This window comes from Ostrinia furnacalis, unplaced genomic scaffold (genome assembly GCF_004193835.3).
Source record: "Ostrinia furnacalis isolate ACB-3 unplaced genomic scaffold, ASM419383v2 OfSCF0319, whole genome shotgun sequence".
Taxonomy (NCBI): domain Eukaryota; kingdom Metazoa; phylum Arthropoda; class Insecta; order Lepidoptera; family Crambidae; genus Ostrinia; species Ostrinia furnacalis.
The window spans coordinates 130,322-153,062 of record NW_021130558.1 but is presented as its reverse complement, the minus strand read 5'-3'; the positions used below and the strand labels follow the sequence as shown (position 1 = coordinate 153,062).

Genomic DNA, 22,741 nt, shown 5'->3' with positions numbered 1-22,741 from the left:
ATTTTTTTTTTTTTATGTGATAGGAGGCAAACGAGCAGACGGCGCATTACAATATTACAATACATACATTACCAAAGCGCTCCGCCATTATACAAAAATATAATACTTATGGTTTCGATTTTCGAAAATAATAAGTATTTTTGCAGAACTCAGAACTGTTTGTTTAATTGTATTTAACATATCTTTAAAATTCGTGTAATTACAATTTAAATTAGTGTTAAAATTTTATTATAATTTAAATTTTCTAAAATGAGATTATTTGCGTGTCTATCAGTATAAATACTGATTTTATTTACTTTGCCGTTTGTTACAAATTTACAATTAGTTCTTATTTTAGTAAAAAGTTTTTGTATTGATAAGTTCAAGTTTGGATTTTCTTATTATATGTACATTCCTCTGTGTTATAATATTTTTCATGCCAAATCAAAAGATTGTCACTTTTATGTTACATTTTTGACTCTGTTTTCATTATCATAAGAGTACTGAATTATTGTAAATAAATGAAACGGAACATAACAAATAACTTATTATAATGTATCAAAATTATTATTAATAAATGCATAAGTATTGCAAATATCATCGTTTTTATCTAAACTTTATTTTTGGTTATCCTATTTGTTCACATGAATATTATCAAGTTTATTAAATAACAAAACAAAACGCAAAGTGCGATTTGATAAGGATAGTTTTGAACTTTGACTGTGTTTTAAGATGATAATCAAGGGTCCGAACTTTATTTCAAATTCAAGTTTATTGCATGTCACATTAAATAATTACAATTAGTTATTAATAATATGAAATTACACTCGATCGATAAGTTATCTGTAATTCATGTACACACCTAAATAATACATTAAACGCTGCGACAGATTTGAAAAGGCCCGTCTTACCAATCTACTCAAATCTTGATTTAAACTTAAGCTGGCTGGATATTGTTCTATGATTGGTCTAAATAAAAAATAAAACAACCAATCACAGCCCTGAATGACCTGAATCCATTCGTGAGATTAAATTGACTACTTAAACCAGCCTAAATGTTGCATTTCTATGAACAAATTAAATGCTTTTCTATGGTGAGGTGTAAGTACGGTATTGGATGCGTAATACTTTCTCATTATTGACGATTAATTAATGTTGATTTTCGAAACTTAGAAATCCGGTAATCACTTTCAATTCAATCACCCATTAGGTAATTTAAATAATTCTGCAATTTTCATATCAACAAATAATGAATTAATTACTTATAATATAACAGGTTTCAGCCTCTTAGGCGCCAGTCTATTAGGTAATAATGTATTATTGCGATAGTACACTTCTTACAGTATTGTACTGAGAAAATAAACGCTTTTTGTTCTTTATGTTCAATTAATAAATGCTCTAGCTGGCTAGTTTTAGTAATCTGTAAAACTAGTCTTCCATATGTTGTATTCAGAAAGATTGCAATCAGCACGATAAGTTGCCATCTGAACGTTTGAATGGAACAGAAAACGAAATTCTTCAAATTAAGTAAGTTACATATTAAAATACTTTTATCTTACACGTACGGTAATAAGAATCGTTCTCTTTAAACCTGAATATAATTGACCAAACCTGGGTTCGGCCCTGTCTAAACAATTATGGGTGACAACAATTCGTGTTCTTATTTCAATCGCACTAGTGGCTATTATAAAGTATCTATCAGTAATGTTTAGTAAAGAACCCGATCCAGTAACATTCGGCCGGCAACCGCGGGCGGAGTAGGTTCATCCATTTCTTAGTTAAGCCTGTATAATAAAATAAAATAATTAGGGATATAGACAAATAAATAAATAAAACATGCATAAAGTTATCAAGGATGTGAGTGTGAGGAGAAAAGCAGTAAGTTTTTTGAGCAATACAAACAAACGGTTTTCCACGAAAACTGATGTGGTGTCTTCGGCTGATGTCGTGATTATTGGTAAGTTTTGTTTTATTATTTTGAAAAGTATTTAAGATTTTAATTCTATAAAAATTGTTCAAAGCATTTGGTACCTTATTAATGTATGTTTTATTCACTTTTTCCCGTAGGCGGTGGTATAGCAGGATGTAATACGTTGTATCAACTTTCAAAAAGAGGCGTCAACGCAGTTCTCTTAGAAAGGGCCAAGCTTACAAGTGGGACTACATGGCATACTGCTGGTGAGTTCATATCTTTTCCTTTGCATGTTTTTTCATACACAACTGAGTGAGTTGTACTGTCACTTCCCTTAGAAAATATAAATTAATTTTTAATCTATAAATTTTTATATTAGATATATTTATTATACGTGTTTAAATGTACGAGAATACAATGTCATTATTGATGCAAACTCTCTGTTCGTCTATGTTATCGGGGCAAGTAAGTTCAATAGACGTAAAGTGGTCAATTGATAGATTGACGCCAATTTAAGGGCTTCCCCAAACAATGTTTGTATGTTCTAAAGCATGGCATTCACTCGTTGTTACGATGTTTTGTAGTTTACAAAGAGCCCTAATACTTGATAGTATTTTTCACTGAAAGTTTTTACCACTGAAATACCTCAATGGAAGTGAAATTTACTGGGAAACTGAAAAAGGCCTCGGGTTAAATATACCTAACGATATTCGAATTTTATGCAGCTTTCTATTTGTTAAAAATATTAATCTACTCTGGGTACCTCTCACAAACATATCAATCAATCAATATCTTTGAACACACAAACGAAAAACAAAAGAAGAATAAATTATTAGTTCTTCATAATATTTTACTCTTGAAGGAGTAATGATAAAACAATAGTGCTACGTCGTATATTATTGTTTTATGGTTAAAATAATACTTTTATAGGTCTGGTGTGGTCTTTAAGACCATGCGACTTAGAAGTGAGACTGCTTAAAGACTCGAGGAATATCTACAGCAATTTGGCTAATGAATGCGAAGACTATGCTGGATGGATAAACAATGGAGGCATGTTTATATCACGGAGCAAGGTAATTAATAAAATTGTACAGTTTTAGTGCAAAATTATATTCTGTTTTATTACTTCTGTATCAACAGAAGAGTAATAAAAAAGCTTTAAAAAAATTTTTTTTAATCTATTGTGACCGACTTCAAATGGATATTCGCAGTTGTCTTATTATTGTCTTTAGTTGCTGCACTGCTGTGTAACCTATTTCGTTTTAATGAATGTACTCACTATATTTTTATTGCAAAATCGCACCTATTCCCACTACACAGACAGTATATTATAGTTATATGCGCCTTTATTGACTGTATGTACTTATACTCTTCTCATCTCTATACCAGGTTCGAACTCAAGAATACATGCGCCTGCACACGTTGGGCAAAGCCATGGGAATCCCGAGTCAAATCCTGAGCCCTGAAGAAGCTCAGAAGATATTCCCGCTCCTAGATCCATCGGTTTTCCAAATGGCCCTGTACGCTACCGAGGATGGCACCATCGACCCCGCTATGGCGTGTAATGCGCTAGTCAAAGTAGCGACGAAAAATGGCGGCAAAGTGAGTATACCTACTCTTATGTTATTGAAATATAATCGGGACGACATTGAAGTTGTAAAAAGGCACTGGTTATAAGATAACGACCTATAAGAAACGAAGATGTTTGGACACGCCCATATGTCACGTGATAATGAAAATTGTAATATCTCAGGAACCTCTGGTCCTATTTGGAAAATATTTTTGTAAGATAGCCCATTTATCGAGGAAGGCTTTATTAGGCTTTATAAAATAGCTCTACAGCCAATAGGGGCGGAGCAGTAAAGAAAAATGTTGCAAAAACATATCATATTATGACTAGGCGCAGACCACCGATTTTTAGTTGGCCGATAGTTGTGCCCGATTTCAAATTGTATGAAGAATCGGCCAATTCGAATCGGTGTAATGTGCGCACTTCCATACATGCCCATACTGATCAACTGCCTGATTAAACTATCGGCTGACGAAAAATCAATGGTCTGCGCCTAGGCTATAAGTCATAATAATCATGTTTCATTGAAATCTACAGGTCTACGAAGATTGTCCAGTATTGGACATCCATTACACTCACAACATCCTCGGGAATAAGGAAGTGACTGGTGTTCACACTGATAGAGGATTTATTAGGACTAAATGCGTGGTCAATTGTGGAGGTTTGTAAGTCCGATATAATAATAATAATGCTCATGTCAACGACTCAAGTCTGATTAGCTGATTTTTTATTAAAACAAATGATAAGGCTGCAGGGCCGGATCTACCTATGGGCTGATTGGGCTGCAGTCCAGGGCCCCGGGGTTACAAGGGGCCGCCAGATCCCGCTAAAAAGTAGGCCATAATTTGAAAAAAAAAAAAAAAAAATAGTTGTCTGTAAAGTCGGTTTACGGACGATATTTTTACGTGACAACGTCATAAGAAGTTTCAGCCCAGGGCCCCACAAATTCACGATCCGGCCCTGTAAGGCTGCGTTTCCACCAGATGATGATGATGAGAGATGGGCGAGGATAGAATCGCTTCATTTACCTCGCCTCGGTAAATCAAGCGATTCTATTTGGTTCTTTACAAACACATCCCTCGCTACGCATCCTCGCATATCTCTGGTGGAAACGCAGCCTGATAGGGTTCATTTCATTTCATACAAAATGCGTTTCAAATGGCCCATATAATATACCCGAGGACTTAAATCGTTGCCGTTTAATATAGCGTGTGTTTCCTTATTATTTTTAAATCTTTGTTACCGTTTTTAGGTGCGTGGGGTCCCAGAGTCGCGAGATTCGCTGGAGTGCCTGCCCTTCCCTTAATACCTTTCAAGCATGCATACGTTGTTTCTGAGGCGATTCCAGAGATTCGTGGTTGCCCCAATATTAGAGACCACGACGTCGATTTATACTTGAAGTTGCAAGGAGAGACTTGCAGCATCGGTGGATATGAGAGCAACCCGATTATGTTGGACCAGGTAAGAACTTATTATGATGCACTTTTTCTGATGTAAGCTTCGGTAATAATAGCCATTTTTAAGGCTGTGGTATTGTAAAGTCCATCCTAGACTGCATCTCATTTAACATCAGGTGCGATTGCGGTCAAACACCTGCATAAAAAACTTTCTTCAATAAACCAAAATCAAGAATATCTTTATTTATTTATTTAAGGATAGTACACAGCACAATATCAATCTGTAATAACAATGTTTTTTAGTAGATTTTTTATTTGCATGGACTAAATTAAGTGAGTACTTTTGTCGTGAAAGAGAAAGGGCGTTCACAGCAATCCTCCATCGCGTTCGGTCTTGAGCTTCGCGTTAGATCTCGCTCCAAGTCTTGCCGATTTTCTTCGCCTCGTCTCATCTACTGCTCAGTAGAAAAATGAACCCATCTAAAATAGATCACATCAATCCGACTTTAACATTTATAATGTGAATTTGATAATATAATCACAATTTTATTTACTCTCTTAAATCAGTCTTAATTTGAACAATAGTAATCGACACGTATTGTTTATCATATTTATGATTTTAAACCAGTTATAACCACATTTACTAGTAAACTGCTTTATCACTTATTTATCCAATAATTTGGCTTGAGTTAAACTCTATGCCTGTGGTAACTAGTAAAAGAGATCATCTTCCGGGTTAGAATATGCGCTATTATAAAATCTTATCGACGATTTTAGATGATAAATGTATGGGCTTATCGCGTAAAATCGATTAAATGGCGCGATAAAAGATTGTTTTATCGATTACCTGTTATTAAACAATTATATTCTTCTACCAAGGTACCAGACAACCTCCAATTCCATTTATACGACCTAGACTGGGACGTATTTGGGGTCCATATGAACAGTGCCACGACGCTGTGTCCCAAACTTGGCACGGTTGGCATCAAGAGCACCGTATGCGGGCCTGAATCGTTCACGCCTGACCACAAGCCTTTATTGGGGGAAGACCCTAATGTCTTTGGTAAGTACAAAAATGACTTGACTTATTCGACATAAGGTCCTATGTCTCCTAGATGGGGCAGAGGGCGTTCAAAGCAATCCTCCATCGCGTTCGGCCTTGAGCTTCGCGTTAGATCTCGCTCCAAGTCTTGCCGATTTTCTTCGCCTCGTCTCATCTACTACTGCTCAGTAGAAAAATGAACCCATCTAAAATAGATCACAGCAACTTAGTTTAAAGCGTAGCGTGAATTGCCTAGATTGCCTTCAGGTCAAAGTGAGATTTTCAAATAGCACACAAAGGTATACTAGCTTTATAATAGCTCTCGTTTATATTTTAAACTGTGCTCATATCTCTGAAGTGACACGACGCCCAATAATAGAATCGGTCAGATTAGGTTTCTGTAATATGGCTGAAAAATATTTCTTTAATCATAACTATAAGAAACTAACTCAATTCCTCTTTCATTTATAACATGAAACATTATTGACTTTCTCTTATTTCAAATTATTTCTAAAGAGTAAATGAATTATGTACAAAAAAAGGTTTATTATTTACCAATAATAAACCTTTTTTTGTACATCAGATTCGTTCGTTCGTTTCAGCCAAATGACGTCCACTGCTGGACAAAGGCCTCCCCCTATCAGATCATTACTAGTAATATCCTTGTTTTTACTATACACACACAAGCTATACCTACGCAACTTAATAAATAAACAAGCCTGATGCAAGAAGATCCGTTGCTTTATAGATGTAAACAATCTCATTGTAGTATTATTATTTATTATTATTCTCAGCATTAACAAAATATCGGTGTAATGACAATCTCTAATTATACTACATTGATTACACGCTATCTTTACCATTCAGTTACTGTTTGTAAATAATAGTCTTTTTATCGTCATTAAAATTATAATTACAACTGTATTTTTTCTATTTCAGGTCTGTACCACAATTGTGGATATAACTCGGCCGGTATGATGTTTTCTGCGGGCTGCGGTATACAAATGGCGGAGTGGATAATCACTGGAAGGTGAATGACTTTTAATCTCCTAGGTATTGTGTCAACGACGCACCTCAGTCGTATTAAGGCGGCGGTTCGCGCTGCGACAGAGACAAAAGACCGAGACAAAAAACCACGACCGATACGGTAGACAGAGACCTAAGTCAAGTAACAGTCGCAGTCTCCCGTCTTATGCCCGTTTTCACTATCAATTCCTAATTTTTAAGTGACCCCTATGAAAACAAAAATCCTGTTATGTGATACCATAGGGGTCACTTAAAAATTAGGGATTGATGGTGACCTTTAAGAATCAGCGTAAAGAATTCAGTGGGTCCAATGGAGTTCCTTGCGCTGCTTTTTCTCAACAGTGGTAGGAATAAAGTAACACTGGGACGTATAAAAGGCTTTTTAAAAGCTTATTTACAGAAAATAAATGTCTTATAGGACCTAAAGTCTTCCCTTGTATAAGGTGTTGGGTCACTAACCCAATATAAATATTCTAGGTCAAATTAGTCGCTAACTGCCGCTTCAAAGGTTATCTGCTGAACCTAATTGTCCGCAATGACGTATGCAGCACTGTTATATTATCTGAAGCTCTATTTATAAAGATAACGCTATTTATTTGTTTTGACAGGTCAATTAAGTTAATTATATTTTTTTACGCTAAAAGAATATTAATCACCTACGTCAATACTATCACAAAACATGGTAGGTATCAAATGTTATACAAACTACAAGTACACAAGTTTTACAGCACAGTATACCCATGTTACCTGTGATGAATTCGCTAGCATGATACTATATTTTTTTATTGCAAAACAGCCTCTATTACAACCACACAAGACTCCTAACAAACCAATTTGTCCGTAGGCCGAGTTACAACATGTTCACATTCGACATCCGTCGTTTCACCCCCGGGCAAATGTCCCGAGCCCACTGGATGCGTGAGAGCAGTCACGAAGCTTACGTGCGGAACTACAATATTGTGTTCCCTCATGATGAACCGCTGGCGGGAAGAGATGCCAGTCATGACGCATTGCATCAGGAACTGGTGGATGATGGAGCGGTTATGCAGGCTAGAGCAGGGTGGGAGAGACCTGCCTTCTTTATTCCTGGAGAAAAGGTTAGTGATTGACTCTTGAAATGTCAATAATGCTTGGCTTACATATTATCAGCACCGCTGGCGGAAAGAGGCCAGTCATGACTCATTGCATCAGGAACTGGTGGATAATGGAGCCGTCATGCAGGGTGGGAGAGACCAGTATTCTTTATTCCTGGAGAAAAGGTTGGTGATTGGCTCTTGTAATGCTATTAAATTAGTGCTTAGATATTACCAAAACCGCTGGCGGGAAGAAACGCAAGTCATATGACGCTCTGCATCAGGAGTTAGTGGATGATGGAGCCGTCATGCAAGCCAGGGCGGGGTGGGACAGTCTTGCCTTCTTTATTCCTGGAGAAAAGGTTGGTGTTTGATTCTTGCAATGTCATTAGTGCTTAGTTTACATATTATCAGAATCGCTGGCGGGAAGAGACGCCAGTCATGACGCTCTTCATCAGGAGTTGGTGTATGATGGAGCGGTTATGCAGGCCAGGGCGGGATGGGAGAGACCCGCCTTCTTTATTCCTGGAGAAAAGGTTGGTGATTAACCCTTGCAATGTCATTAGTGTTTACATATTGCCAGAATCGACGTCAGTTATTGGTTATGCGTGGCTGGCACTGCACAAAATGGGCGGTACCCATCAATAGAGTACGTTCATTTTCGCGGAGAAAAATACGAAAATTTTCGTCCTATTTTATAAAAGGTCGTCCACACAAAAGGTGGACCGGCGACCTCATAAAGGTAGCAGGAAGGCGTTGGATGTAGGCCGCTACCAACCGCGCGATATGGAAATCATTGGGGGAGGCCTATGTTTAGCAGTAGACGTCCTGTGGCTGAAAATGTTGATGATGATGATGAGAATAAATTTTGTTTATCATTATTTGAACTTGAAACTGCGTAAATAGCTCTGAAAGTGATATCAGGCATACTTGGTTTACATACTTTCTTTAGTTCAACACAGTTCAAAGGTTAAATGATCACTATAAACAGACCGGGGATTATTATTGGATGTCAATACTCTTTGCTAAAAACACTTTATCAGAGTTTATCTTATTATTATGTTTAATTATCTGTTTACTTGGGTAATGATGGTGCAAGTTTGTAATCAACAGATTTAAACAATATGCCACGCCCACTGTGCTATGATTATGATGTTTTATGTGAAAGTTATACGCAGTCTAGCAGCTTCAATTCATTTTCAACTGTCAACTCTCACTAGGCCCATTACTTTACGTATTTTTTATTATTATAATCCGTTTAATTTTATAAATTATAGCCTATGTTAATATTATTCAAATAATGTTCAAAAGATAGGAGAACAAAATCCGTTCTGTCCGTCTTTCCTTATAAGATTGCACGATTGTAATATCAATTTAAAATATTTTTCAGATACGAGTGCAGCAATACGACTGGGGCGGCACCCACGACTACCCTCGGAACATCGACCAGCGCTACGAGGAAATACTCAAGGGAGACCACACTTTCGACTTTTCCAAACATCATGATCTCGTGAGTAATGACTGTCTTCAGGAAAATTTAATTAGTCGCGTTTTATATTCTTATAGTGAAAAAAAACTTTAGACTATATTATTGGTATAATAATTATATTGCCACGTAAACTGCCTACTACATACTTACTTATTATTTCTTGGCTCTGGAATAATAATGCTATCGTATCCCCGCACAATAGCTTTCAGTCCAGCCCAATATTATGCGTCAGTTTAACACAGTCACAGAAAACTGTCCCGCACGAAAGTGGCGCCACCCTAGTGACCAAAAACCTAGATGTCTCTTAATTAAAACTTTAAAAATTTAACACAGATTGGGGCAGAAGCTTTGGCGTGCAGAAACGCAGCTGCGTTGTTCAACATGTCGTACTACGGGAAATTCTACCTGACTGGACCTGACGCCCAACGAACGGCGAATTTGGCATTCACTGCGGATTTATCGAAAAACGAAAACAGGTATGAATAAGATCTAGATTATTTGACATAGGTCTCTTAGCAAACTTACGATCTCTCTTTTCCCACTTTCTGAATAGAGAGAGATAGACTAATAAATTTCTTTGACATTTATCTTGTTTTAATCATGATGGATTGTTGATGGGTCATGTTAACCCCTCCTAAGCTTTTGAGCTTGTCTTAGGAGTGGGCTAACCACAATAGTCCAGCGGACGATGGGACTCGAGCCATTTGAATGTAAAACATATTAAATAATAAGGCGATAAAGACTAAATTAATTATGATAAATACTTACAGGGTAGTATACTCCCTCTTGCTGAATGATAAAGGAGGAGTGGAGGCCGACGTCACCGTTAGTATTTTGGATGGAGAGAGTCACAGTGGTCAACTACACGAACCTATTTTCAAGGTATGCAAAATACGACATTTTCTCAAGTACTAGCAAAAATATTACCTTATTTAAATTATAATAATTGTCTGCCTGTGTCTATTTTATCTACTGTTAATTTGTATTATATTGCTTGTACCCAATATCTTACTTTTGGTGTATTTTAGGGGCGTGGTTACTACGTAGTGACGAGCGGTTTCAACGCGAACCACACGCTTGCTCACTTGCGCAGGATCATCCAAACTTACAAACTGAGGGCCAACATCACTGACGTCACCAAACAGCTCTGTATTCTCAGCGTACAAGGACCAGACAGGTATGTGTTGGATCTACATAAAGTTATTTTTGGTAAATACATATTCAAGCGACTTTTTTTTGGCTTCAAGAAGTAATAAATGTAGTTGAAGGGATAATTTTCTGTCTTAATTATTCTTGGCTTGAGTTGAAACGGTATTACAACATACAGATTTATGGCTTCGTCGTAACGATAAAATATAAAAAGGCATATATTGAAATAAATAAGGCAACTGTTATATCTTCTTCCTCGGTCCCTCACTGATGAGGATCGTGACCTCAAAGCTTACACAAAATACAAAGCTTGTTAAGATTCTAGTTTTGCCTAGATGGCGCTGTATAAAACTGTCGATGGAGTTTTTATTTATTTATATTTTATCTTATCATAAACCATTTGTACTTGCAGCCAACGCATCCTCCAGCGGTACACCGACGCTGGACTATCTAACGACGCGTTCCCTGCTTATACGCACCGCTCGATCCGCGTGACAAAAGCACCTAACACCGACAACAAATCGTATACGTGTCGTGCGCTGCGCGTAGGCTGGTCGGGCGAACTCGGCTGGGAACTCCACGTGCCGTCGTCGCATGCTATACAAGTGTACAAGGCACTGAGTCGCGCTAAGGGTCTGAGAAATGCTGGGTGGAGGGCGCTAACCTCTCTTAGTGGGGAAAAAGGTACGTAAAATTCGATAAATCTTTGCATAAGCCATATTCAGTGGCTCTTGCCAAATACAGGGGCCTGTATTACCACTAGCTGAATCCCTGATAATCTAACTTATATGTTTGTTCAACTACAACCTTTACTTTGATGGGTTGGTCGGTACGTCCTAGATGCTTTCCATCAGATACAAATTATCTTTGAGAATCATCATCATCATTCACTACCTACGTCCACTACTGAACATAGGCCTCCCCCAATGATTTCCACATCGCCCGGTTGGTAGCGGCCTGCGTTCAGCGCTTTCCTGCTACCTTTATGAGAACAGCGATTTACCTTGTGGTGGGTGTCCCACGCTGCGAGTTATTTTAGGATGTTCGAAAGACTACGTGACACTGACACATTAGTTAACACGTCGTTTCCCATTCCAGGATATCACTTATGGAATGCTGATTTGAGAACCGACGACAACCCAGTGGAAGCCAACCTAGGATTTGCCTGCAGGAAAGACGGCGAATACATTGGAAACGAACACGTCACCAAGGCCCGAGCAAATGGAGTCACGAAGAAATATGCATTTTTCACACTAGAAGATAAAGTAAGATTTTGTTACACTTACGGCCGAATACTGAAACACTACTCAAATCTGTCACTCAGCTGACAGGCTCCTAAATTTAAGTATCCTTCAATTTTAAATGGTATTCTCAAACGCCACTCAACGGATTTGAAGCCGTGATCAGCTAAGCAGCTCTCAAATGTTTATATAATGGCAACATTTACCAAAAAAAGTATGTTTTCATTTACACAAATGATAACTTTACGTTTTTTATCCATTACACGCAGCATCGTTTGGTTATGTATTGTCTTTTATGGAAATATACTCAATCAACTTAACATAGAACAGTTTATTTTTAGTTTCTATTATATATAAATGTCGTTTTATCATATAAAAAAATTATTGCTTGCATTTTTATTTAATTAAAAAAATAATTTTAAAGGTGATACTTTTTATTGTTGAAATCTATTAAGTGGCGATCGTGGATCGAAACGTAACCACAATTGACATTTATCATTGTTGACAGCAGAGCATCAAATTGACAAATCAACAACTCTTGGAAATGCTGCTATGCGATGTCCCCATATTCCTCAGAAATAGGCATGTTTATGTAAAGCGATTTCATAGCATACGAGCAAATTGAAAGGGTGCTTATCGGTGACCTGCCGTCAGTTTCAAGCCTGTGGCAGGCCTTTTTGGAGTCAAATTCTATTGCTTATATCTTAGACGAACTGTCCACTCGCTAACAGCTATCTTACGAACATTTCTGAGCTCTTGATGGACATCGATTCCAGTCAAATGACGATTTCATAGAGAGGTTGACATGAAAAAACGGTCTTCCCTCTGCGATGTGCACCGGCGCTGTTCAGAACTTGGTCTCGGGATAAAGCCACTAGTCTCCCGAAAGCGTCTTGAAACTTTCGAAACCCAGGACTGGCTTATGTGGCGCTGACGTGCGACAGCCCGCTGGCTGAGCCTTTCTTGCAATAGTGCAACGATTTGTGCTGCTTCTGAAGGTGTAGAATCCCAGGTAAAGTGTCAAAAGAAGCGGAGATGTGTATGAATCAACGTGTGAAAGCAAAAATCTAAAAACGCGTGCTTTTATAGGGGGTAAATAGGCCGCAACTCGCGACGTATCAAACAGTTCATACATGTCTTTTTCGTTACTTCTTCACATCAGCCGGGATATCTTTTTAAATACTGGTGTGATTTAAATGAATTTGGTATCAATTTAAAGATAAAAGTTTAATCTTTAAAATGGTGCCACTTTTTTTGTTACTAACGAATTCGTTAGTACACAAGTTCGCGTGGAAACAACTTCATGTAACTGATTCCATAGTTTTGCTCGCGAGTGTATTTGAGAAGCCGTCAAATATTTAAATAGCGTTTCAGTATTCGGCTGTTAGGACGAAACACAACAAGCTCTGTGTTATTTTATAATGTTAGGTTTAATTCAATATTCCTTATTTTTCATTACAGGTGGCGATATTTGGACAAGAAGCAATATACAGAAATGGAGAACCAGTTGGATACCTAAGAAGAGGCGATTACGGTTACTATCTAGATAAACCCATAGGCATCGGATATGTCACCAACAAAGATCACGAAGTCACAAAGAACTTTTTAACTGACGGAAATTATGAAATCGAAGTTATGGGCAAAAAATACAAGGCTTCCCTTCACTTAAAATCACCGTTTGATCCCACTGGACAGAGAATACTTGGAAACTATGGAGATAGGGGGATGGATGAAAATACGTATGAGCCACACGCGGGCCAAAATGAAAGAGCCGGTGGTAGTGAATAAAAATTTAAATAAAGCTTAGACCCTTTTTATGTTTTACTGTTTATAGATAAGTTATAGGTGTAATAATAAAGTTGTATTTAATATTAATTGCGTTTTAATTCAGCGTAACGCAGTTTGGACTGTGGGTCTAGACATAGTGCACAATAAATTATAATCACAAACCAGCCGAAAAATGATCGAGGTCGTGGGTCGAAAGGGTTTTTTGTATGGAGTTTTATCAGACGCATTCGATTTTCGATTCGATCAAAAAGTGCAACTTGTCTAGGGGCGCTGGCGTTTCACCGTCATTTCCTATGTATTACTTTTCTCTATGATCACCGTGATAGAAGTTTTTTTTTCTAGGACACATACAGACATAATCCTGTGGATAAGACAAAGTTATAAAAAGAAGCACCAGCTATACAGGGGTGATTTTGTTATGTATCCTTTATTGATTGAGTCGCTCAATCAATAACAATCAAACTCGTCAGAGTAAATTTATATTCTTTGTTAACAATCGATTTCGTAAAGAAAACATTTTTTTTTCATTTTTAATTATTTTTATCCGCAGTGCGCGGTTTTAAAATTGGCCCACGTGGATAATTTGCTTCGTTCTTAGAAAAATAAGTACACACAGACAGTAGGCCAGGCACAATCACACAATGCAAAACAACATAGACTGTATAGAAAAATTGCCAAGGCCTAAATCTTAAATCTTTTAAAAGTTTAATTTTGATAGTAGTGACAGTGACAGGTAGACTGACGTTAAATGTCATAACAAAAATATAACCTCACTTGCTGCACAAAATACGATTGTTTTCAGGATATAAATAATAATTTTGGGCTAATTTGTTAATTAACATGTCTGTTACATTGCACACAGATGTGGGAGACATAAAAGTTGAATTATTTTGTGAGCAGTGTCCAAAGGCATGTGAAAACTTCCTTGCATTGTGTGCCAGTGATTACTACAATGGTTGTTTATTTCATAGAAATATTAAGGTAACAATATTTTATAAATATAGTTATTTATAACATTACAATAGCTGGAATATGTAACTTATATTTTTTAATATAATTTTAGGGGTTTATAGTACAAACAGGAGATCCTACAGGAACCGGCAAAGGAGGCACCTCAATTTGGGGGAAAAAATTTGAAGACGAGTTCAAGGAAGAGTTGAAGGTATTTACTTTTGTTCAGATATTTAATTTAGTATCATACAAAATAGGTTGTCAAAGAACTCCCCCTCTGCCACTACTACAATGTATTTTATTCATTTTTAGTATTTAACTATTCATTAATTCTATAAAGTACACACACATAACTCTTTTCTAAGTATACAGGTGTGGTCACACCCACTTGAAGTGTTGTGTAAATGCATTATTTTATATTTTCAGCACAATGCCCGGGGAACATTGAGTATGGCGAACAATGGGCCCAACACGAATGGTAGTCAATTCTTTTTCACCTATGGTGAACAGCCTCATTTGGATCTCAAGTATACAGTTTTTGGAAGGTAATATTGAAATTATATGTTGATCTATCAATATTAATTTTATTGACAATAAATAATTACAACTCTTATTAAATTGTAACTTTTATTCCAGGATAATAGATGGTTTTGAAGCTCTGGACGATTTAGAGAAAATGCCAGTGAATCCAAAAACATTTCGACCACTCACAGAAGCAAAAATCACATCAGTTACTGTTCATGCTAATCCGATGGCTGGATAATTGAGTAAATAACAATATAAATATATTATTTTTTATAAACATACGAGTACCTATTTATTATTTTACCTTTTAGAATTATTACATTACCTACAGAACAATTAATATAATTTATCAGTAGACTAGAAATAAAACAACAAATTAGACAAAAATTAGAACTTTATTGAATAATTTTCATCAAATAAATGTCAACAAAAATGGTGGCTATAAGACATGTTTTATTTTAAAAATAAAACCTGTCCTACAGTAAAATTTTACTTGCTTATTGATAATCCCACAAGATAATAAGTTTAATACATCAAAAACATGATTTTTTTAACAAAAATTTTGTAACATTTCATGTAAATAAACATCATTAATAATTTTGAGGTGTATTATTAACTTCTAAAATTATTTGAGTATTTTAATTAATGTAAACTTTACAAAATTAAGACTCTTAAATTAGAATCATTATTATTCTTACAATAACCACTTACATGTTAAAATAGTTTGTGCATTGCCTTGGAAATTATGAACTTATGTTTTTACTAACTTACTTAATTTATGCCTACTTAAATTCTTACAAGTAAGTCAAGTAAATTCTTACAGATCACCTAATTATTACTAACCTTTGGACAATAATGAATTTTTTTTGCATGGCAGTTAAGATAGGTGGGTAGAAATATCCACATTTTAGAAAAATATAAGTTACATATTCTTATGGGCCATGAAGAATTAATTAACTAAGCTACAGCTATAATGAGATAATTAGAGATTATCTTTTTATACTAAGCCTGTAAGTACATTAGGAGGAACAAACTAAAAATATTACTAACAATCATTCAATGCCTTGCTGTCTCAAGTCCCAATGTCATAAAAATTGTCATCCAATTGGAAGTCAGGTTCATCTTCTTTCTTCATTTCAGTCTCTGAACTCTTATCGTCAAAATTATCAGTAAAATGAGATTTAATGTGAGCAACTAAGTCTGCTTTCTTCTCAAAAGTCGCTCCACATTCAATACATGGCATATTTACAACCAAACATTCATGTGTTTGTTCATGTTTATCCAATTTATCTTTTCTAGTAAACTTTTTATCACATTGACTACATGAGAAAGGTTTCATTCCAGTATGTAAAGCTGCATGACGATCGAGCTCTCTCTTTCGAGGGAACTTTTTGAAGCATATCTTACATTGAAACACTCTGGATCCAATATGAGCTATTGAAACATGAGTTTTGTATGCATCTAATGAGGAAAACCTCTTAGGACATTGATGACATTTTATGTTTTTAGGCCTATTTTTATTGGCTAGTGCCTTGGGTTTGGGCGGTGAACTCTGAATTTGTTTCCCAGATGTTGATGGGTTTTTTACTTGATTCACAAAACTACTTTCCCCAGAAATGTGATCAGGAACTCTTGGTAAATCATAATCGGCATGAGACCCATCAGGGTTGAGGGTGGGTGAAGTCATCAAGTTGCTAAAAGGATTAACATTAACAACCATGTCATTTCCATGATCATTTTCAAATTCATTCTTGCGCCTAGGTTTGGCAGGTGCATGGCGTACTTCATGTTTCAGTAACTTATCTCGTCTTCCAAATGTCAATGGACACTTTCGACACGCAAAGGGCTTCATACCAGAATGCACTAGTACATGCCGTTGTAGATCGCCTTTAGCAACAAAGCTTCTAGGGCACAAGGGGCAAACATGGGGCTTGTGGCCAGCATGAATTCGCAAGTGTTTGCTTAAATTGGTATTACGTGAAAAGCTTTTTAAGCAGTATTGACATTGATAAGGCCTTATTCCAGTGTGGACAATAGAATGCTTCCTTAAATCTGAGCGGCGCCCAAAACATTTATCACATTCTGGGCAGTGATAAGGTTTGTCATTACCATGTACTTGTTTAGTATGCTGAATATATTGACTACGTTCAGCAAAAACTAAACTACATTCCACACATTTATATGGGAGGTTGGGGTCGTGATAGCTCTGCTCGTGTTCTTTACATTTCTCTTGTGAAACAAAGGCCTGGTCACAATACTCACACATAAATACAGCTTTGAAGAAAGACTCGGACATTGGCTCTCCTTCTGGTGTATTGTCCCTTTCTGTCACTTCATTATTCTCAGGTTCCGGTGCTTCAGATTCTTCTGAAGAATCATAGTCAAGGCTCGGATCAACCACCATCACAACACTGTCTTCAACAATGTAATCCTCAGGTTTTGGTTTTGTAGAATCTTGTGAGTTTGTGTAGTTATATGCACTTACTTCAGATGAATTAGAATTATCTAACTCATTAGTTCTAGTTGTGATTTGCCTTAGTCTGGTCTCATTCTGTATACATTGCAGTTTGAACTTGCAACATTTGTCAAGCTTGAACAAACATTTGTAGCATATTCTGCCAGGTAATCCATCATTGGGGTCCATCTGTAGACAAAGAAATAACAAGTTTGTACAAGTGACATAACTACATCGTTTCCACCTTACGTAAAATTTTACGAGGAATACCAACCTGCAGTTCAAAACATTCCGCGATTTTGGAGGTTAAAGCAACATTTGCCTCATCATCAGGCGCAGCGCCGAAAATTGAAACGGTGAACGTGCTCTTGCTAAGACATAGACGGCAGAGCGTATGGAAATTGGCAATTATATAGGAATCTTCCATTTTGTTTAGAAATCACAGTAATGAACCATTCATAATAACTAGAAATCCAATTCGTTGACAGGAATTTCGCTGTGGACTAGATTGTTTGAATTTCGAACTCCAGTTTGCGAATGCAAGTTGATAAAAATGGGCTCGGAGGCTACGGCCGACTGCGCGACTACGCAATCTTCGATCCGAAGGTACAACAACTGGGGCGATGTCCGTCAGGGCTGCGCTAGCGGAATGTCCCGCTGCCGCCGTCTGCCTCGTCATCGAGTAGTACACGTGGAACATGTAAAACTATCTTCCATTGGACAATTAACTCTTTCGTTAATTAATACATAACATAACACCACTTGTCCTCAAAGACACGTAAAAATTCAAATTTGAATTAAAAATTGCTCCAAAACCGCGCTCCTTCCGCAGAAAAAGTTGATTTGTTTTCTTTGTTCTTTCTAAAATTTAAACGTCATTCAATAAAATGTTATGATTGGTCGGGCTTTCTATTTTTTTTAACATCTTTCTTAAGAGGCCAATGACAATGAAGTAAGAAGTTTAAACAAATATTTTTTTACCAATGAGAACATACTGCAACAGAAAAAGCTGCCAGTAAAAAATAATTTACTTGTCGTTTTTGAGATTTTCAATATTTTTTGTTCTTTTATTAAGCGATCCATTAATAAATAAATGTAGGTAAAATGCTTGTTATTTTTACTCACTTTTTACTATATAAATAGTGCGCAGGTAGATATAAATAATAATTTTAGCTTGAAAGCATCGAGCAGACCACTTTGGAGAAGGCATCTGTCTATCTCCTGTGGTAGCTCAAAGTTGTAAGAATAAGCGAACGGGATGGATATAAAATATAGAAATAAGAGGAGATTCTCTTTGCATTAAGTTTATTTAAAATATTTTTTCTATTCTTAATTTTATTATGCACAATTAAAATAGCTAAGTAGCATCTTTAACGTCCGTCAAGCTGGTTCACATGGTCGGTGTATTCGGTGGTCTATCTATGACGGTCTATTTCACTTAATATGATCTGCAATTGGCTACGTAGTCCGAATCTACGCACATCTCTGATTCAGGGTGGAATGACAGCCCTTCGTCACATTTGAGCAGGCGAGGCTGCCCATGCAGGCACGCTACGTACTCATTGCAGCTGTCTTTGTACCTGCAAACATGGTGAAACATAATTAAAAATTTGAAACATTAATGCCCGTTTTCACCATCAATCCCTAATTTTTAAATGACCCTTATGAAAACAAAATTCATATTATGTGTTACTATAGGGGTCACTTAAAAATTAGGGAGTGATGGTGAAAATGGGTAATCTCAGATAGGACTTAAGAACTGAGCTACGGAACGGAAACGCTGGCATGAGCTAGCATGAGTAAAGTAGTATGAATACTTAAACATTTATGACAAGGCAGTAATATGACCATATCCATCTGACTGCATCTCGCTGAATAACAAACAGGTGTGATTGCAGTCTAATAGTACCTGCCTTGTATATGAAATAATCAATTCAAGTCATAAAAGTTTGCAATTATTTACTTACCTGTATTTGGTTATTTCGTCTGAAGGGCTGCCATCTTCTTCCAGAGCTAGTGCAGGACACGTGTATTCAGCCAACACTGAAAATATTTTAATAAGTGTTTAAATTGTGGTAGGTAGGTTGAACTAGACAGATGGTCAGATTTATCATTTCGACATTTTTAAGTATTAAATTATTAAGCCCATGGATCAAGCCTATTTGGTCACTTACAGTCAGCCTTGCATCCTGGCACGTTCTCAGGCCAATCGCAGGTGCTAGTGGCCTCATTGAACACCAAACCTGCTGGGCAGTCCATAATGTACGCTACTCCTGCTTGACACATTGTATATTTGCTACAATCAGACGTGGGGTACATTCCATATTGGTCAGGGCATTCTTCAGTTGGTTGAGCTATTTCTGTAAAAAATACAAAATAATAAAGTTAACAAAGTTATCAAACGCATTCAAACTAATACCTACTTAGATTTTGAAAATATACCGTAAACATGATTACTTAAGTAGTCTATAAAAATTGGTATCGGAATCAAAGTCAGTCATTAAGTACCTAGTTAGGTAGGTAATTGCGAGTAAGTATTTCCGTCATAACAAATCTGAATCAAAATCTAAAACGAAATTTGTTGTCTCTATCTTTTTATCTCGAGAATTCGTCAATTCTAGAAGAGAGAGGTTCCTAGAATATACTAGGTACATAATTTTATTACTCGTACTTACGTCTAACTGCGTTGCTTTCGCATACGACTTCTGAAGGGTAGCCGCAAGGGTAGTCCGGGTAAGTAGCTGCGGAGTTGAAATGAAGACCACTGGGGCAAGTGTTCATTACTGCTATGTATTTCTGCAAATAAAATTCGGCTGCTTAATCAAAATTGCCTCAAGAAAATATATGGAACCCCAGCCATGAATAGCCGTAGGTTCTTTGTTTAATGAAGGTTTAATTCACTTTTTTTTACTTGAAAGTCTTAGGCTGAGTTGCACCACCTATAACTTTGACGGTAACTATAACGATAACCGGTGTATTTTGTATGAAGTTTTGACAGATTTTTGACGTTTATTACAGTTGCAGTAAGATGGTGCAACCCAGCCTTAGTAGTATTTTCTTACCCTGCACTCCACATAGTTGTCACAATCTCCTGCAATGCCGTAGTAGCCATTAGCGCTTGCACATTGGTAGTCTAATAACTGTCTTGGCTCCGTTGTGTCATACACAGGTGGTGACACGTAACGTGGCTTCGGTTCAGCTATAACTGTGACAGGAGATTCAGTCACGACGATGGGACGAGGTGCAGGTCTTGGAGTTAAAACAACTGGTCTTGGCTTTTGTTCGATTACTCTAGTTGGGATCGGGGTTTGAGTCACGGCTATGGCACGAGGTGTAGCTCTTGGAGCTAAGACGACAGGTTGTGGCTTTGGCTCGGCTACTATAGCTGGGACCGTAGGTTGGGCCACTACCAAGGGACGAGATACAGGTTGTGGAGCTACAACAATTGGTTCTGGCTGTGGCTCGGCAACTTCAATTGTAATTGGAGGTTGAGTCACTGCTAAGGCACGGGGTGTAGGTCGTGGAGCTAAAACAACAGGTTGTGGCTTTGGCTCGATTACTCTAGCTGGGGCCGTAGGTTGAGCCACTACCACGGGACGAGTTGTAGGTCTGGGAGCTAGAACAATTGGTTTTGGCTGTGGCTCGGCTACTTTAATTGGAGTTGGAGCTCGAGTGACTGCTAAAGTACGGGGTACAGGTCGTGGAGCTAAAACAACAGATTTTGGCTTTGGCTCGATTACTCTAGCTGGGGCCGTAGGTTGAGCCACTACCAAGGGACGAGATACAGGTTGTGGAGCCAAAACGACAGGTTGTGGCTTTGGTTCGGGTTGAGTCACCAATACAGTGCGAGCAGGTGTAGTTGGCCGTGTAATGACTGGTCTTGGCACCCTCCGCGGTTCTGGGGCTAGCGTCTTTACTGCGACAGTACTAACTGGCTCAACCAATGTAGCTGCAGGTCGTTTTTCTTCTATATAAACAGGCTTGGGAGCAGGCGCTCTGGTAGGCATCAAAACGCGTCTTTGTGATAAGTTTGGCTGAGCAGAAACGGTGGTAGTTTGAGCAGAAGGCACATTATTGGTGTACAAAGATATAACTATTGGTAGCTGAATTTTTTCTTGTGTTGCAGCTGGTTGTACTGCTACTGCAGGTGTCGCAACAGGTTCTTCGTAGTAATATTGTTCAGGTTCTGTTTCTACGGCGACTGGTATCTCAACTTTCTCCGTCGCAATTGGTTCTTCGTAGTAAGTAGGAGCTGTTTCTATGGTGACTGGTATCTCAACTTTCTCAGTCGCAGTCGGTTGCTCCTCTAAGACTATTTCAGTAGGCGCTGAGTTAGGCTGTAGGTCCCAGTTCCTGCTATACCCAAAGTAAGATTCCGCAGCATGCACTATAAATTGAAGATAACAATACATTGGTGGCTGATAAATAACAATCAGAATTAACAATAGAATAGCTAGTGGCGCGGACATCGTCCCTTACCATTTCTTGACAGCAGTGGTAGTAGTAATACCAAAATAAAATTTGTCCATAACATGTTCACTATTTTTTAGGAGACACTTATCTTCGAAGGAACTGTAGACTTGTACTGATGTCTATCCTTCACTTCACGAAAGTTATATAGTAAATTGTTATCAGTCAACTTAATATTGTCATCTAAAAATGGTAATTAAAATACTTATCAGATCACATATTAAGTATGTGACAATTAAAAATCGATATTTTATCGGCTGTACTGTTTTTTCAAATTATATTTGTGGTTTTTAACAATGAACATTCTTCATTGACTTAGTTCTGATGAATCAATTGCATTCTTTACTTAACAGGTTAAAAACCAGTTAAGTTTGATCTTGTTACACTAGTGACTAGTAGCAGAGCATTGCATTATAATAGTCATTCTAACGCTCCATAGTTCACGCCTAAGTAACATTTTGCCAGTTACAGGTTTTGGTATTACCTAATACTGTTTTAACAGAGTTTTTTTTAAGTTTAATACTTAGTTATACAGGATTTTTGGCGGAAGGTTAGACAAACTTCGTGGGTGTACGCGAGAAAAAAAATTGTAGCAGTTTTTAGGTCAAATTTTGGAAAAAAATAAATAAAAACAAAAATATCAATTAAAAAAAAAGTAGTTCACTTAGGGTCAA

General features: G+C 37.2%; 4 protein-coding genes across 4 annotated transcripts; 2 read left to right on the top strand and 2 right to left on the bottom strand.

Annotated features, from left to right (window-relative positions):
* The first annotated feature begins 1,699 nt into the window (after window positions 1-1,699).
* Window positions 1,700-13,753, top strand: Sardh (Sarcosine dehydrogenase). Its single transcript, XM_028314563.1, has 16 exons — window positions 1,700-1,936; window positions 2,047-2,157; window positions 2,822-2,964; window positions 3,281-3,493; window positions 3,999-4,122; window positions 4,714-4,922; window positions 5,738-5,921; window positions 6,840-6,930; window positions 7,771-8,023; window positions 9,390-9,509; window positions 9,822-9,964; window positions 10,259-10,370; window positions 10,517-10,665; window positions 11,050-11,321; window positions 11,736-11,902; window positions 13,340-13,753. The coding sequence occupies exons 1-16, from the start codon at window positions 1,816-1,818 to the stop codon at window positions 13,664-13,666; spliced, it is 2,739 nt and encodes a 912-aa protein (XP_028170364.1). The 5' UTR covers window positions 1,700-1,815; the 3' UTR covers window positions 13,667-13,753.
* Window positions 13,754-14,388: 635 nt separating this feature from the next.
* On the top strand, window positions 14,389-15,423 carry LOC114359924 (peptidyl-prolyl cis-trans isomerase-like 3). Its single transcript, XM_028314476.1, has 4 exons — window positions 14,389-14,647; window positions 14,730-14,828; window positions 15,044-15,162; window positions 15,254-15,423. The coding sequence occupies exons 1-4, from the start codon at window positions 14,507-14,509 to the stop codon at window positions 15,378-15,380; spliced, it is 486 nt and encodes a 161-aa protein (XP_028170277.1). The 5' UTR covers window positions 14,389-14,506; the 3' UTR covers window positions 15,381-15,423.
* Window positions 15,424-15,840: 417 nt separating this feature from the next.
* LOC114359762 (zinc finger protein 543) lies at window positions 15,841-18,499 on the bottom strand. The gene is made up of 2 exons (XM_028314263.1): window positions 17,872-18,499; window positions 15,841-17,786 (listed from the first exon to the last, which is right to left on the bottom strand). Exons 1-2 carry the CDS (start codon window positions 18,022-18,024, stop codon window positions 16,215-16,217), a joined length of 1,725 nt encoding a protein of 574 aa, XP_028170064.1. The 5' UTR covers window positions 18,025-18,499; the 3' UTR covers window positions 15,841-16,214.
* Window positions 18,500-18,885: 386 nt separating this feature from the next.
* LOC114359751 (protein FAM186A) lies at window positions 18,886-22,206 on the bottom strand. The gene is made up of 6 exons (XM_028314251.1): window positions 22,077-22,206; window positions 20,660-21,984; window positions 20,273-20,393; window positions 19,772-19,957; window positions 19,565-19,640; window positions 18,886-19,177 (listed from the first exon to the last, which is right to left on the bottom strand). Exons 1-6 carry the CDS (start codon window positions 22,129-22,131, stop codon window positions 19,036-19,038), a joined length of 1,905 nt encoding a protein of 634 aa, XP_028170052.1. The 5' UTR covers window positions 22,132-22,206; the 3' UTR covers window positions 18,886-19,035.
* Between the last annotated feature and the right edge of the window lie 535 nt (window positions 22,207-22,741).

Excerpts from the sequence above, each read along its gene's own strand:
- Sardh (XM_028314563.1), top strand. The coding sequence starts at position 1,816 with ATGCATAAAGTTATCAAGGATGTGAGTGTGAGGAGAAAAGCAGTAAGT. Across the intron at positions 5,922-6,839 it reads GGAAGACCCTAATGTCTTTG|GTCTGTACCACAATTGTGGA; the intron begins GTAAGTACAAAA and ends TTTCTATTTCAG. Across the intron at positions 6,931-7,770 it reads GAGTGGATAATCACTGGAAG|GCCGAGTTACAACATGTTCA; the intron begins GTGAATGACTTT and ends ATTTGTCCGTAG.
- LOC114359924 (XM_028314476.1), top strand. The coding sequence starts at position 14,507 with ATGTCTGTTACATTGCACACAGATGTGGGAGACATAAAAGTTGAATTA. Across the intron at positions 14,648-14,729 it reads TATTTCATAGAAATATTAAG|GGGTTTATAGTACAAACAGG; the intron begins GTAACAATATTT and ends ATATAATTTTAG. Across the intron at positions 14,829-15,043 it reads AGTTCAAGGAAGAGTTGAAG|CACAATGCCCGGGGAACATT; the intron begins GTATTTACTTTT and ends TTATATTTTCAG.
- LOC114359762 (XM_028314263.1), bottom strand. The coding sequence starts at position 18,024 with ATGGAAGATTCCTATATAATTGCCAATTTCCATACGCTCTGCCGTCTA. Across the intron at positions 17,787-17,871 it reads CGGAATGTTTTGAACTGCAG|ATGGACCCCAATGATGGATT; the intron begins GTTGGTATTCCT and ends CTTTGTCTACAG.
- LOC114359751 (XM_028314251.1), bottom strand. The coding sequence starts at position 22,131 with ATGTTATGGACAAATTTTATTTTGGTATTACTACTACCACTGCTGTCA. Across the intron at positions 19,958-20,272 it reads CGAAAGCAACGCAGTTAGAC|AAATAGCTCAACCAACTGAA; the intron begins GTAAGTACGAGT and ends TATTTTTTACAG. Across the intron at positions 19,641-19,771 it reads GCCAGGATGCAAGGCTGACT|TGTTGGCTGAATACACGTGT; the intron begins GTAAGTGACCAA and ends AAATATTTTCAG.